Here is a 15,041-nt window from a genome sequence, read left to right as displayed (position 1 = left end):
AGGCCTGTATTGCTATAAATTTCCTTCAGGACAGCATTTGCTGCATCTCAGAGATTCTGGACTGTTGTGTTTTCATTTTCATTTGTCTCCATGTATTTTTTGATTTCCCCTCTGATTTCTTGGTTGACCCATTCACCACTTAGTAGCATGTTAACTAATTTCATCGTGTGCTTACCAGATTTTTTTCTTGTGGTTGATTCCTAGTTTCATAAAATTGTGGTCAGAAAAGACGCATGATAGGACTTCAACCTTTTTGAACTTGTTGAAGCCTCTTCTGTGGCCCGACATATGATCTATTCTGGAGAATGTTCCATGTGCCCTTGAAAAGAATATGTATCCTGTTGTGTTTGGATGGAATCCTCTGAATATAGCTGTTAAACCCATCGGTTCCAGTGTGTCATTCAAAGCCACTGTGTCCTTGTTGATTTTGTTTGGATGGTCTACCCATCGATGTAAGCAGGGTGGAAAGTCTTCTACTATTATTGTATTACTATTGATTCCTTCCTTTATGTTTGTTACTAGTTGCTTTATGTACTTGGGTAGCACCAAACTGCTGAGCACTTTCCATATTGTCCCCTGAGAGTTCTTCATTGGTGAGCAGGGCCTGTGGTTAGACCCAGTATCTGTTCCCAGCCCACTGCTGGGGCTGCAGTCAGACTGGTGTGTATGGTTATCTAGCTCTCTCTTAGGGGCAGGGGTCACTGTGGTGTGGTGCCAGCCCCTGACAGGCTGCTTGCTCACTGCCTAGTAGGGGGGTGGGAGTGCTGTTAGCAAGTGAGGTGGAGAGTGTTCCTGCTGCACTGGTTCCTACAGGTGTCCATGTATAGGCTGGATGTGTTGGTGGGATTGGGAAATGGCACCTACTAGCTCTTTGGTTTTGGAGACATCTCCCAAATATTCCTGCTCCTCCAGTACATGCTCTGAGATTAATAAATAAATATTGCCTTAGACCCCAAGCATATTTCAGATTGTTGCTTCTATGCTATATCTCAGCAGGGCTGTTTGCTGTCTTTTTAAAGGTGGGGAGTCATTTCCTTCTTGACCTCAACTCTCACAGAGTTGAGCCCACTGTTTTAAAGTTCTAGATGTTAAGTGCCATGGACTGTTAGAACTTGTGAAGGGAGACTCCTTAGATTTTCAAAGCCAAATGTTATAGGGATTCGTCTTCCCCATGTAGAACCTCCATATCTGAGGTGCCTGGTGTGGGGTCTGCTCCTCTCCCCTACCCACATCTGCCATGTCCCTCTATCCTGTGTCCAGTCCAACAGGTCTATTTGGCTCTGGACTGCATTTTCCACCCCTCCTACCCTCTCCAGTGTGGCCTCTTCTCCACATTTAACTGTGGAGAGTCTATTCTGGCAGTCTTTGGATCATTTTCTGGGTTATTTACACTGATGAGGCTGTGACGTAGGTGTATCCATGGGCTGAAGAGAGCCTAGGACCCTCCTATGTACCATCTTCCTTGAAAGTCACTGCTGGTCTTTTAATTCCTAGCACTGAGGTGGTATGAAGTGGTATCCAGCTGTAGTAGTAATTTGCATTTTCTTGACAATTATAGATGTTGACATTCTTTTCCTATCTTTATTGTCTGCTCATATATCTTTTATGAAGTGTCTGTTCAATTCTGATTTCTTTGTTAATTGAACTGTTTATATTTTCATCCCTGAGTTGTGGAGGATGTGCACATATTCTAAATATCTAGGTCCTTTGTCAGAATTACTTGATGTGAATAATTTTTCCTGGTCTGTGGTTTGTTTTGTCTTTGTCCTCCTCAGATCTCTCACATACTCTATTTTCCTCTTCTGGACCATCATGACATGATGCCCCCTCAGTGTTTACAGGGAAAAACAGGCTTTCTAATTGGAATTCCCACTTTACTATATCAAAAAAGCAAAACTTATCTACCTTTATTTTACTCCTTCCATAGTATTAAAACAGATGGCTAAACTTTTTAATTGTGCTAAAGCTTTCACAGACAGAACTAAGTCGTGTATGTGTAGGTTAGGTAGGGATATTGGGCTCACAGGAGAATCCAGTTCCCAAAGCATCAAATTAAGGTTATGCCCATGAGGAGCAAAGACTCTTTTAATTGTTTTCTTAGAATTATTTTTTAAATACTCTATGGGATATACTTAAGAAATACATATAAATCTTATATGTATCTTATAAATCTTATAAATCTTATAAAATCTTATAAATCTTATAAATACATACATACATAAATAATACATACAAAATGTACATAAATACATACAAAAGAAATACATATAAATCTTATATGTATCTTATAAAAATCTTATAAATCTTATAAATCTTCCCACTTTGTCTTTACAAAACATGGTAAATCGGCTATTTACAGGTAGGTCACTTTCTACATTTGTTCACCAAAATATGTTATGTTCTTTTGTGTGGACATTAGTATCCCAACAATGTGGGAAAAAATTGCATCTAAATGTGCCTCCTCTTCATTTTTTCTTCATAGCACTTATTTCTAACTAACATAAAGATATATTTTTTTTTGTCTATGTGTTTAAATCTGTTCCTTCTCCTACTCTGAATGCTCCATGAAGCTGGTAGTTGCTGTAACCACAGAAACTAGAACAGAAGAAAAGTCAGTTTTTACAGTGTAAATGAATAAATGAATGTGTAAATTGACAAAACAGAAAGAATTCTTTATTCTGTAACCTCTTAGTTAAATATCAAGAGATAAATTTCACCAAATAAATGTTTCTGAATGAAATTTAAGTCAGACAGCTAGAATTTTTTAAAGTAAAATGCTGTACTGAAGATTTATCTATTACAAAATTTCTGAAACAACAGTGTATCATAGTTGGTGGGATCCTAGACATCCGAATTCATTTTTTGCTCACTTGAATGATGCCAATTACTAGTGACTCATATCTGAATTTTGTTCCTTTGTTTTTTATTTCTTAGGGGTGAAAAAAAAATTAAATATGGAGTTCCTCAAGAAGACAGGTATAAATGTGTGAATATGTATACACATAAAATATGCAATATTATTACATTATTACACTTAATAAAAGGTATACATATATATGTATACATATATATACACACACAAAAGTGTATGTTTATGTATTTGTGCATTTGAGATACAAAAGAAAGAGATAATGCAAATACAGAATAAAAATATGTAGATATTCTGATTTTTTTTAAAGATATTATCTATTTATTTGACAGGGAGAGAGAGATCACAAGTAGGCAGAAAGGCAGGCAGAGGGGGAGGGGGAAGCAGGCCCTCTGCTGAGCAGAGAGCCTGATGCAGGGCTTGATCCCAGGACCCTGAGATCATGACCTGAGCCGAAGGCAGAGGCTTAACCCACTGAGCCACCCAGGCGCCCCACTGATACGTTTTTTGAATAGGGAAATGTCCCAGTGGCTGAGTATTTCAATAAGTAAATGATAAAATGGATGGAATAAATGCAGAATTTTAATCATACAGGATTCCTCATTTCTCTGCCACTCTCAGTTTTCAAGGAATAAGAAAATGTCTTCTCAAAACCACACTACAGAGACAGAATTCATTCTCTTGGGACTCACAGATGACCCAGTATTAGAGAAGATCCTGTTTGCAGTGTTTCTGGTGATCTACCTAGTCACGCTGGCAGGGAATCTGTGTATGATTGTGCTGATCAGGGCCAACTCCCACCTCCAGACTCCCATGTATTTCTTCCTGAGCCACCTCTCCTTTGTAGACATTTGCTATTCCTCCAATATCACTCCCAATATGCTGCACGATTTCCTCTCAGACCAGAAAACCATCTCCTATGCCGGATGCTTCACACAGTGTCTTCTCTTCATTGCTCTGGTGATCACTGAGTTTTACATCCTTGCTTCAATGGCACTGGATCGCTATGTGGCCATCTGTAGCCCTTTGCATTACAGTACCAGAATGTCTAAGAACATATGCATCTGTCTAGTCACGGTCTCTTATGCTTGTGGTTACCTGAACGGACTCTCCCAGACCCTGCTGACTTTTCACTTGTCCTTCTGTGGCTCCCTTGAAATCAATCATTTCTACTGTGCAGATCCTCCTCTTCTACTGTTGGCCTGCTCTGACACCTATGTCAAGAAGATGGCGATGCTGGTAGTTGCTGGTTTGACTCTGTCAAGCTCTCTCTTCATCGTTGTGCTATCCTACCTGTTCATTATTGCAGCCATCTTGAGGATCCATTCTGCTGAAGGCAGGCGCAAGGCCTTTTCTACTTGTGGCTCCCACCTGACAACAGTCACCCTATTTTATGGAACCCTCTTCTGCATGTACTTAAGGAGTCCATCTGAGAAGTCTGTAGAGGAGTCCAAAATATTTGCAGTCTTTTATACTTTTTTGAGCCCAATGTTGAACCCACTGATTTATAGTCTAAGGAATAAGGATGTGATCCATGCTATGCAGCAAATCATTAAGGGAAATCTCTTTTACAAAACTGTAGTGTAGGCATCTGTTCATTGTAATTACTAAATGTTTGTAATAACATAGTAAATCCCTTCACAGGGCAAACCCAGCACTCTATGGTCATGATATAGTCTCTTCATAAACTTATAATGTCAATAGCAAATTCCTGTCTGGATTAATAGCTCCAAGACAACTTGTTTTAATAAAAACTGTTTCATTGAAGTTAAACAATATTTTATGTAGCAAAAAAATCTCAGAATATAAATTAGTGGTGTCCAATAACTTCATAAAATACTTTAGTGTCTTTACTTACTTGGGAGTAAGTATTAGAATTAATTCAGTCAATAAGAACACCAGAAATCCATTTTTCTGAATTATGTGGTCTATAGAGTTACAGTGAGTTTCAAAATAGGGTGATCAATTTTATACTTTAAAATATTATAAAATAGGGGCACCTGGGTGGCTCAGTGGGTTAAGCCGCTGCCTTCGGCTCGGGTCATGATCTCAGGGTCCTGGGATCGAGCCCCACATCGGGCTCTCTGCTCAGCAGGGAGCCTGCTTCCTCCTCTCTCTCTGCCTGCCTCTCTGCCTGCTTGTGATCTCTCTCTCTGTCAAATAAATAAATAAAATCTTAAAAAATATATATTATAAAATAATCTATTCTCCAATGAATGATATAGAATGATGGTTCTGGTACCCGAGTAATCACTGAAATCATGTTAGGGAAATTTAAATATATGGATCCCTCCTAGGTTTAAGCACTCAGTAAATTTTTCCCAACCAAAATTTTCCCAAACCAATTTTCCCAACCAATATCCTGAGAGAGTTTTTGTCTTATTGTAAATATTATTTATGCTCTTTGATTTTGAAAATAAACTGTCAACACCTGCTTATAAATTTAGTGTAATAGCAATCTAGGTATATTTTTCAGCTACTAGTTCTGACTTAGATCTAATTTATTCAGAGTTAATAGAGTCTATCAATTAGCTCTGTAGACCTAAGAATGCCCTGAAACAGTACACAAATGAGAGTAGCTTCTGTATCTTTCTGGAGGAAAACATCCAATGTTTACTTTGGTTCATAAAAGTGTCTGTGACTCATTATTTTGTGGAAAAGGCTGTTACAGTAGTTCTCAAATTTCTATTGTGCAAATTACAGTAAATAAGATTATATGAAGAGATGCATAATTCATCCACATTGACCTATCTATGCATTGTTAGTCAAGTAGATAGCTGTGTATTGAAATATATATTAAATTTGTTTAAGTTGCCTTAAATGTTTTGTATTCTAATATTGTGTGTTTTTAAGAAAGGTTTTATTTACTTATTGGAGAGAGAGAGGGAGAAGAGAAAGAAGCAGGCTCTCCCCTGAGCGGGGAGCCTGACAGGAACTTCATCCCAGGACCCTGTGGTCATGACCTGAGCTGAAGATACATGCTTAAGGTTAACCAACTGAGCTACCCAGGCACCCCTAATATTGTGTGCTCTTATTCTAAGACCACACTACTAAACACTTATATGAAATCAATTCCTATATTTACTATAAGGTATTCATATGATTTTCTAGAACATCACCTAAAGGACCGCAGTTAGTTTGGGGCACCTGGGTGGCTCAGTGGGTTAAAGCCTCTGCCTTCAGTTCAGGTCATGATCCCAGAGTCCTAGGATCAAGCCCCACATCGGGCTCTCTGCTCTGCAGGGAGCCTGCTTCCTCCTCTCTCTACCTGCCTCTCTGCCTACTTGTGATCTCTGTCTGTCAAATAAATAAATAAAATCTTTTAAAAAAAAAAGGACCTGCAGTTAGGGTCCATTCTTTTTTTTTTTTAATTTTATTATTTATTTGACAGACAGAGATCACAAGTAGGCAGAGAGGCAGGCAGAGAGAGAGATAAAGGGAAGCAGGCTCCCCACTGAGCAGAGAGCCTGATGTGGGACTTGATCCCAGGACCCTGGGATCATGACCTGAGCCCAAGACAGAGACTTAACCCATTGAGCCATCCAGGCGCTCCTAGGCTCCATTCTTATATCTCAGTCAATTGAATAAGGCTGATTCTGTCGAACATGTTCATTATACATACATAAAAATATAAACAGATGTGAGGGAGTGACATTGGTGATATGTTTTAAACCAATGGGCAACTGCTGTTCATATTTTGTTATATTTTACTCAATAAATTGATATGTATGCATATTCTTATAACTCATGAAACAAAATGGGAATCATTTGCCATTTATAAGTTTAAACATTGATATCCACTTGAAGGTATAATGTTCGTATTTTCATACGGACTATTTTTAGTGAACATCACTTTTAAAGTAGTATTATACCCAAAATTAAATCATACTTGAACTTAGTTGCAAAAATATTACATATTAGTTGTAGAAAAGCAAATTGAAATACACTAAAGAGTGTTTCAATTTTGGAATAAGAACAAAAGTTACTTGTAACCTCTTATTAAAAATGCATTTGGTGCACTTGATTTTTACATACTTTGTCTTGCAAACCATTATTCTGTCATGTCTTTATATACATTATTGTTATGATTGAATCATATTTCTATGAACATACCTAATTGTTTCTTTAGGATGGGAATTGCTGAATTAAATGCTCTGAACAATTTTAAAGCTTTGGTTAACTTTTTCTAGGGGTGAATTTTCTCCAGGAAGTAGCCACCATTTGCACTTAGGGCTGGTTGTTTGAGAGTAACCATCTCACTGTGCCTTTATTCATATTAGGACATATCACTTAAGATCGTTTGCTTCTTTGTTGTATCAACTGAGATTCTTAGGAGAGGAATATGTTTTATTTTATTTTTTAAATTAACTTATTTATTTGAGCGAGAATGTGAGCAGGAGAGAGTAGGGAACAGGGAGAGAGAGAATCTTAAGCAGACTCCATGCTGAGCACAGAGCCCAAGACAGGACTTGATCTCATGACCCCGAGATCATGATATGAGCTGAAATGAAGAGTCAGACACTTAAGTGACTGAGCCACCCAAGCACCCCTAGAGCAGCTGTTATTTTAAAATAGTTTGTGGGTAGACAAGAACTGAATGGTAATATGTAGAATTACAGAGCAAATAATTGTCAATATTGTAGGAACAAAATAATAAAAACCTCTTACATAAGGAATGAAAATTCTATATCCAGAATGGGTATCTCCCATTCTTATAGGTATCTGTTTTGATTAGGGGAAACTAATGAAACAAATCATTTGGGTAATTAAAATGTAAAAAAAAATTTGGTTATTTTTGAAAATAATAACACAGAGACAGTTTTTAATTTAGGCTCAGTCGACATAACAATGCACCAAAAGTGTATTGAGAATGAACATCTGAAATTAGAACCTTAAGCCTTTTTAAAGAAGATATTCAGCTTTCATTAAAGGAAACTATGTAATATAGCATATAGATGTAAATCATTTTCATATTCAGGAAACCTACTGCAAACACCTCACTTTGCTAATAAGAATAGCTCAATGATGGTCAATAGTATTGACCCATAAACTGGAAGGAAGAACTCCTCTGCATACAAATAAAGTGTAAGTGAGTTCTTGAGTGAGACTGAACACAGGCCCTGCTTAATTGTAAACAGCTGACTTCTGGTGATGTGTTTCCCAACAGTCACTCTATCTATACAATATTCACATTTATTGTTTCCATTAGGATTGTCACTTGGTTCCAAGTTATGTGTACATAAAAAAAAGTTACTGTTACTTCAAAGAACTGCATTTGGATATAACCATCATGGGTTGCTTTTCAATTGTTTTTGAGATTTTTTTTCATTGGGATACTGTCAAAATAGACCTTTTCTCCACTGTACGAAGGTTTCTCATAAACACTGCTCTCAAAGCCTGTTTCACATCTTTGTTCCTCAGGCTGTAGATAAATGGATTCAACATGGGATTCACAAAGTTACAAACCACGGCCACAATTTTCCCTTGTTCTACAGACTGCTCATTTGCTGGTCTCAAATCCATGCAGAATAGGGACCCATAGAACATGGTGACAGCAGTCAGGTGAGAGCCACAGGTAGAGAAGGCTTTGCACTGCCCTTCACTGGAACGGATCCTCATGATGGTGATGAAAATGAAAACATAGGAGATGAAGATGATGAGTAGGGAACCAGTGAGGTTAATCCCCGCAGACACAAACAGGGCAGTCTGCTTTATGTAAGTGTCAGAACATGTCAGCATGAGGAGGGGTGGGTCAGCACAGTAGAAATGGTTAATGATGTTAGGTCCGCAAAAGGACAAGTGAGAGGTCAATATTACCTGCATTGTGCCCACCAGAGAACCCCAGAGGTAGGGAAAAGTGACAAGGCAGATGCAAAGTGGCCTGGACATTCTGCTCTTATAATGCAGGGGATGGCAGATAGCCATGTACCTGTCATAGGCCATGGCACCAAGCATGTAATATTCAGTAAGGAGCAGAGTCACAAAAACAAAACACTGGGCCAGACACCCCGTGTAGGAAATGGTTTTCTTCTCAGAGAGGAAATTAACAAGCCTCTGAGGAGAGACATTAGTAGAATAAAAAATATCCACGCATGCTAAGTGGGTGAGGAAAAAGTACATGGGTGTTTGCAGCCGGGGAGTGAGTCTGATTAATGCAATCAAGCCAAAGTTCCCTGTCAGGGGGATGAGGTAAATCAGGAGAAACACCACAAAAAGGATAGGCTGCACCTCTCGTTGGCTGGTCAGTCCCAGCAGGATGAACTCAGTTGCTTCGGTACCATTGTGTGGGGGAAGTAGGGCCGTCTTCGTATTCTCTGATAAGGGAACAATTTTTTCAGGTATAAAAACAGAAATAAATTGTAGACATTTCAAGAATAGAAAAGTAAATGGGCACTAACACAAACCAGTTTTGGAAGGATTGGTTTGAATAGGTTGTTATTTCCTCCAGAGACAGACGGGTTTCAGTAGCTGCTGTCAGGAGGTTGGTGGTGCTGGTCAAGTGGACGATATATTTGAAGTCCATACACCTGCTGTGCTGGCTGCTTTGCTGCTCTCACTTTCCCTCGCCTTGAGCATATGAAATTTGACTTAGCTCATTGATGTGAGTAATTAGGCTATAGGATCAGAACCTTTGACACTCAAATGTGACTACTGCCATAGTCTGATCATGATGACATAAATGCTTCATCAGTCAGTGGGAAGAAGGGGTGATGCTCTGTACACTGATTGTATTGTTGTCTGCAAGGGCCAACCTTTTGTAATTGGAGTAGCCTATACTCTTGAGAGTCTGTTGTACATTTACTGATGTTCGGTTTCTCCCTAATTTCTTCCTTAACCTTCTATAGCATCATAAGTCTCCTGGCTCTTTGGTGATCTGTCCCTTTTATCTCCTTTGCTCCAAACCAGTCACTTAAGGTTTCAGTTGTTTTTCACCTAATATCATCTTCAATCTCATGGTCTCTTTATCTCACAGTATCCAATTTATTTTACATTATATGTCTCATATTCATATTTCATTTTATCTCCTGCCCTTGACTTCACATCTGATATCTAAACTATCAGGAAGTCTTGTCTGCTGTACCTTCAAAAGATTGCACATTGAATCTTAGAACAGCTTGTCAGCAGTTCCTCTGATACCAGTTAGGTCTAAGATAAAAGTCTCCCTTCAGTCCTTTTTCTCATGCCACATTGGCCTTCTAGCATTTTTGAACACGTCGGACACAATCCTACTTCAGGACCTTTGCATATATTGATCTCTGCTTTGAAAGTTCTTCTACCAGGACTTTGACTTAACTTTATCACTTCATTTAGATGTCTCAAGTGAAGCTCCATATCAAATAGCTCTTAGTCGTGGCCCAGAAGCTCCATATCAAATAGCTCTTAGTCGTGCCCATGATCTATTTTTGTTCATTTACCACTTCTGAAACTATTATATATTTACACAAATAGTTTTTATTTACATATATTTTTTGCTTCTCCTCCATTAAACTGTTAATCACCCAGTTTGAAGGGCAAGAACTTTATCTGTGCCCCATCCCTAGAACCTGGGCCAGTGCCTGAATCAGTGGATACACAAGAACCATTAGTTAAGTAAATGGATGAATCAAAGAGGTAATGGTAACTTTGCCAACTCCCATCAGCTGATTTTTTCATGACATGTAGATGTCTTACCTCCCTGATATACCAGTGGAGACTGAGTTACTACAAAGATTATAGCTGCCATGTAAACAATGTACAGCACAAAGCACAATTATGGGTTTACCTTTATAACATGAGCTAATGATAATGGGACTACTGACCTAAAACCTTGGAAATTGGCAATGAAAATTTGGAGGGTGGACTGTTGGAAACAGATGGAAGTTGACTCAGGACTGAAAAAAATGAGTTACCTTTAATTTTATAAGGCCAGGAGGATATGAAAAATCCATACCTTTTAAAGAATAACTCTACTGCTTATTAAAATAATACATTCACAAATATCACACTTAGATCAGTGGTTATCTATCAACTCTGGCTTCAAACTGGGTTCCAATGTAGAAGTATTGAGAGCACCAGTATTTGGGTCACAGCTGTACTCAGGTGGGGTTCACATATTGGCATATTTTTGAACAAACTTTTCATATGATTTTACTGCACAGTCAGGGTTGAAGCGCTGAAAGAGACAGTTTAAACTAAATAAGAGAGGTTTATCACATGGTTTTATGCTCTGAGAGTTTACACCTTCCCCTTGCAGAGGATCTTGAGGTATTACCAGAGAGTTTACTTATATATAAAACTTGCCACCATCAATGCACACAAAATATTTCCCCATTAGCATGAAGAAGGAAGTACTCCATCCTCTGACTGTAACCTTGACAACATTCTGTTGATTTTTGGAAGCTTGAAAAAAGAGAATCTTTCCAAGACCCTAACTTAGGTTTTCTTGCATTCAGAAATAGAAGAAAAAAGAAGTAAACTTTCTTATTAATGATTACACCATTATGTTATTTACTACACATAACCCAGGGTTTCCTTTCTGGGGTACACATGGAGAAACGTCTCTTGCAGAACTAAATTTGTTATCATTTTATTTCAAATTATGAGCTGAAGTGAAGGAGTGGGAGAGAAGAACTCATGTGTTCTTATTCTCACTAAAGTGTTCAGTGTTTCAAAAATGCCAGCACATGTCATGTTGAATGGCATCAAAATTTTTTTCAGTCACACATCATACTTCAGAGCCTGCCATGCCATGGGACCTCCACCAGCGAGATGCATTCCGAGTTGTTAGGAGACCCCCAAACCTTGTCATTCACTGTTTTTCTTATGCCAAGAGAAAGATTAGTGAGAAAATGAGAGGAATGAGGATAATCCCAAAGAAGATAATGATTAAATGTATAAAATCATTACAGTTCAAGTAACAGAATTACTGAAAAGAATCACAATTATGCTTAGTGTAGGTAGAAATCAAAGGTCCATGAACAATGCAGGGGGAAGAAAACAAACAAAAAAATTAAACCCAAAAGAATCTTTTCTGAGAACTTTATCTAAATGGGATGCTTCAGCTGAAAAGTCAATAAAATCTATTGCAATGTTGGGAAGGGACACAGTAAAGAAGGAGCACTTGGCTGGCTCGGTGGGTAGAACATATAACTCTTGATGTCAGGGTTGTGAGTTCCAGCCCCACATTGGGTGTAGAGTTTACTTTATTAAAAAAAAATATATATATATGTATATACATATATGTAAAAACATATATATGTATATAAAAAAAGAAACAGTAAAGAAAAGTGTATTCCCCTTTATGTTTATTAAAATGTAAACCTGGTTTGATCATTCCTGGTTATAGTAATGCCATCATATTTAGTGCAAACTTGAATTGGAAAAGTCTATGAGAAGCTCCTTCAAATGAGGAAAGGGAGAAGTTCACATTTTTTTTCTTTCTCACCTTTAACCTTATACTTATTTATCAAAATCCCTTTAAATATTTCTTTTTTTTTTTTTTATTATGTTACGTTAGACACCATACAGGACATCATTAGTTTTTGATGTAGTGTTCCACAATTCATTGTTTGTTATAACACCCAGAGCTCCATACAATTAGTGCCCTCCTTAATACCCATTACCCTGCTAGCCCCCCCCAAACCCCTCTCCTCTAAAACCCTCGTTTGTTTCTTGCAGTCCACAGTCTCTCATGGTTCATCTCCCCCTCTGATTCTCCCTCCTTCATTTTCCCTTCCTTCTCTTAATGTCCTCCATGCTATTCCTTATGTTCCACAAATAAGTGAAACCATATGATAATTGATTCTCTCTGCTTGACTTATTTCACTCAGCATAATCTCCACTAGTTCCATCCATGTTGATGCAAATGTTGGGTATTCATCCTTTCTGATGGCTAAGTAATATTCCATTGTATATATGGACCACGTCTTCTTTATTCATTCTTCTGTTAAAGGGCATCTCAGCTCTTTACACAGTTTGGCTATTGTGGACATCGCTGCTATGAACATTGGGGTGCATGTTGCTCTTCTTTTCACTATATCTGTATCTTTGGGGTAAATACCAGTAGTGCAATTGCTGGGTCTTAGGGTAGTTCTATTTTTAACTTTTAGAGGAAGTTCCACATTGTTTTCTGAAGTGGCTGTACCAAATTGCATTCCCACCAACAGTGTGAGAGGGTTCCCCTTTCTCCACAACCTCTCCGACATTTGTTGTTTCTTGCCTTGTCAACTCTTGCCATTTTAACAGGTATAAAGTGGTATCTCAATGTGGTTTTGATTTCAATTTTCCTGATGGCTAATAATGTTGAACATTTTCCCATGTGTCTGTTAACCATTCATATGTCTTCTTTGGAGAAGTATCTATCCATGTCTTCTGCCCAATTTTGACTGGAATATATGTTTTTTTGGGTACTGAATTTGATAATTATTTATAGATCTTGGGTACCAGCTCTTTATCTGTAGTGTTATTTGCAAATATCTTCTCCCAGTCCGTGGATTGCATCTTTGCTTTGTTGACTCTTTCCTTTGCTTTTTATCTTAATGAAGTCCCAAAAGTTCATTTTTGCTTTTGTTTCCTTTGCCTTTGGAGATGTGTCTTAAAAGAAGTTGGTGTGGCTGATGTCAAAGAGGTTACTGCCTATGTTCTCCTCTAGGATTTTGATGGATTTCTCTCTCACACTGAGGTCTTTCATCCATTCAGAGTTTATCTTTGTGTATGGTGTAAGAGAAAGGTTGAGTTTCATTTTCCTGTATATAGCTGTCCAGTTTTCCCACCACCATTTATTGAAGAGACTGTCTTTTTTTCCACTGGATAATTTTTCCTGCTTTGTTGAAGATTAGTTGACCTTAGAGTTGAAGGTCCATATCTGGGCTCTCTGTTCTGTTCCATTGATCTATGTGTCTGTTTTTGTGCCAGTACCATGATGTCTTGGTGAACACTGCTTTGTAATATAGCTTGATATCAGGCAATGTGATGCCCCAACTTTGTTTTTCTTTTTCAACATTCCCTTGGTGATTCGGGGTCTTTTTTGGTTCCATACAAATTTTAGGATTGTTTGTTCCAGCACTTTGATAAATGCCGTGGTTTTGATTGGGATGGTATTAAAAGTATAGATTTCTCTGGGAAGTATAGACATTTTAACAATGCCTATTCTTCAGATCTATGAGAATAGAATAAATCAGGAAGAAACTGACAACTTGAATAGACCAATAACCAGTAACAGGATTGAAGCAGTGATCAAAAATCTCCCCAAAAATAAGAATCCAGGGTCTGATGGATTCCCTAGGGGATTCTACCAAACATTCAAAGAAGAAATAATACCTATTCTTCTGAAGCTGTTTCAAAAAATAAAAATGGAAGGAAAACTTTCAAATTCATTCTACAAGGCCACCGTTACCTTGATACCAAAACTAGACAAAGACCCCATCAAAAAGGAGAATTACATACCAATATCCCTGACGAATAGGGATGCCAAAATTTTCAACAGGATCCTAGCTAATAGGATCCAACAGTACATTGAAAGGATTATCCATCATGACCAGGTAGGATTTATCCCTGGGATGCAAGAGTAGTTCAACATTCACACATCAGTGTAATAGAACACATTAATAAGAAAAGAGACAAGAACCATATGGTCCTCTCAATTGATGAAGAAAAAAAAATCTGACAAAATATAGCATTGTTTCTTGATTAAAACTCTTCAGAGTGTAGGGATAGAGGGTACATTCCTCAATTTCATAAAACCATCTATGAAAAGCCCACAGTGAACATCATTCTCGATGGGGAAAGGCTAAGAGCATTTCCCTTAAGTTCAGGAACACGACAAGGATGTCCACTCTTACCACTATTGTTCAGCATAGTCCTAGAAGTCCTAACAACATCAATCAGACAACAAAAGGAAATAAAATGTATTCAAATTGGCAAAGAAGAAGTCAATCTCTCTTCGTAGATGACTTGATACTTTATGTGAAAAACTCAAAAGACTACACCCCCAAATGACTAGAACTCATACAGCAATTCAGTAATGTGTCAGGATACAAAGCCAATGCCCAGAAATCAGTTGTTTTCATATATGCTAACAATGTAACTGTAGAAAGAGAAATTAGGGAATCAGTTCCATTTATAATAGCACCAAAAACCATAAGATACCTTGTAAAAAACCAAAGAGTTAAAGGATCTATACTCTAGAAACTAC

General features: G+C 37.8%; 2 protein-coding genes across 2 annotated transcripts; one reads left to right on the top strand and one right to left on the bottom strand.

The window, feature by feature from the left end:
* Positions 1–3,508: 3,508 nt before the first annotated feature.
* Positions 3,509–4,456, top strand: LOC125079209 (olfactory receptor 5M1-like). Its single transcript, XM_047692671.1, has one exon. The coding sequence runs from the start codon at positions 3,509–3,511 to the stop codon at positions 4,454–4,456; it is 948 nt and encodes a 315-aa protein (XP_047548627.1).
* Positions 4,457–8,194: 3,738 nt separating this feature from the next.
* LOC125079861 (olfactory receptor 1030-like) lies at positions 8,195–9,392 on the bottom strand. Its single transcript, XM_047693586.1, has 2 exons — positions 9,326–9,392; positions 8,195–9,183 (listed from the first exon to the last, which is right to left on the bottom strand). Exons 1-2 carry the CDS (start codon positions 9,390–9,392, stop codon positions 8,195–8,197), a joined length of 1,056 nt encoding a protein of 351 aa, XP_047549542.1.
* Between the last annotated feature and the right edge of the window lie 5,649 nt (positions 9,393–15,041).

The sequence above is a fragment of the Lutra lutra genome, chromosome 10 (genome assembly GCF_902655055.1).
Source record: "Lutra lutra chromosome 10, mLutLut1.2, whole genome shotgun sequence".
Classification (NCBI taxonomy): domain Eukaryota; kingdom Metazoa; phylum Chordata; class Mammalia; order Carnivora; family Mustelidae; genus Lutra; species Lutra lutra.
The sequence above is the reverse complement of the archived record's forward strand: the minus strand, read 5'-3'. Positions and strand labels throughout refer to the sequence as shown.

Coding starts and splice junctions, on each gene's coding strand:
- LOC125079209 (XM_047692671.1), top strand. CDS start 3,509: ATGTCTTCTCAAAACCACACTACAGAGACAGAATTCATTCTCTTGGGA.
- LOC125079861 (XM_047693586.1), bottom strand. CDS start 9,392: ATGGACTTCAAATATATCGTCCACTTGACCAGCACCACCAACCTCCTG. Junction 9,184..9,325: donor GACAGCAGCTACTGAAACCC/GTCTGTCTCTGG, acceptor TTCCCTTATCAG/AGAATACGAAGACGGCCCTA.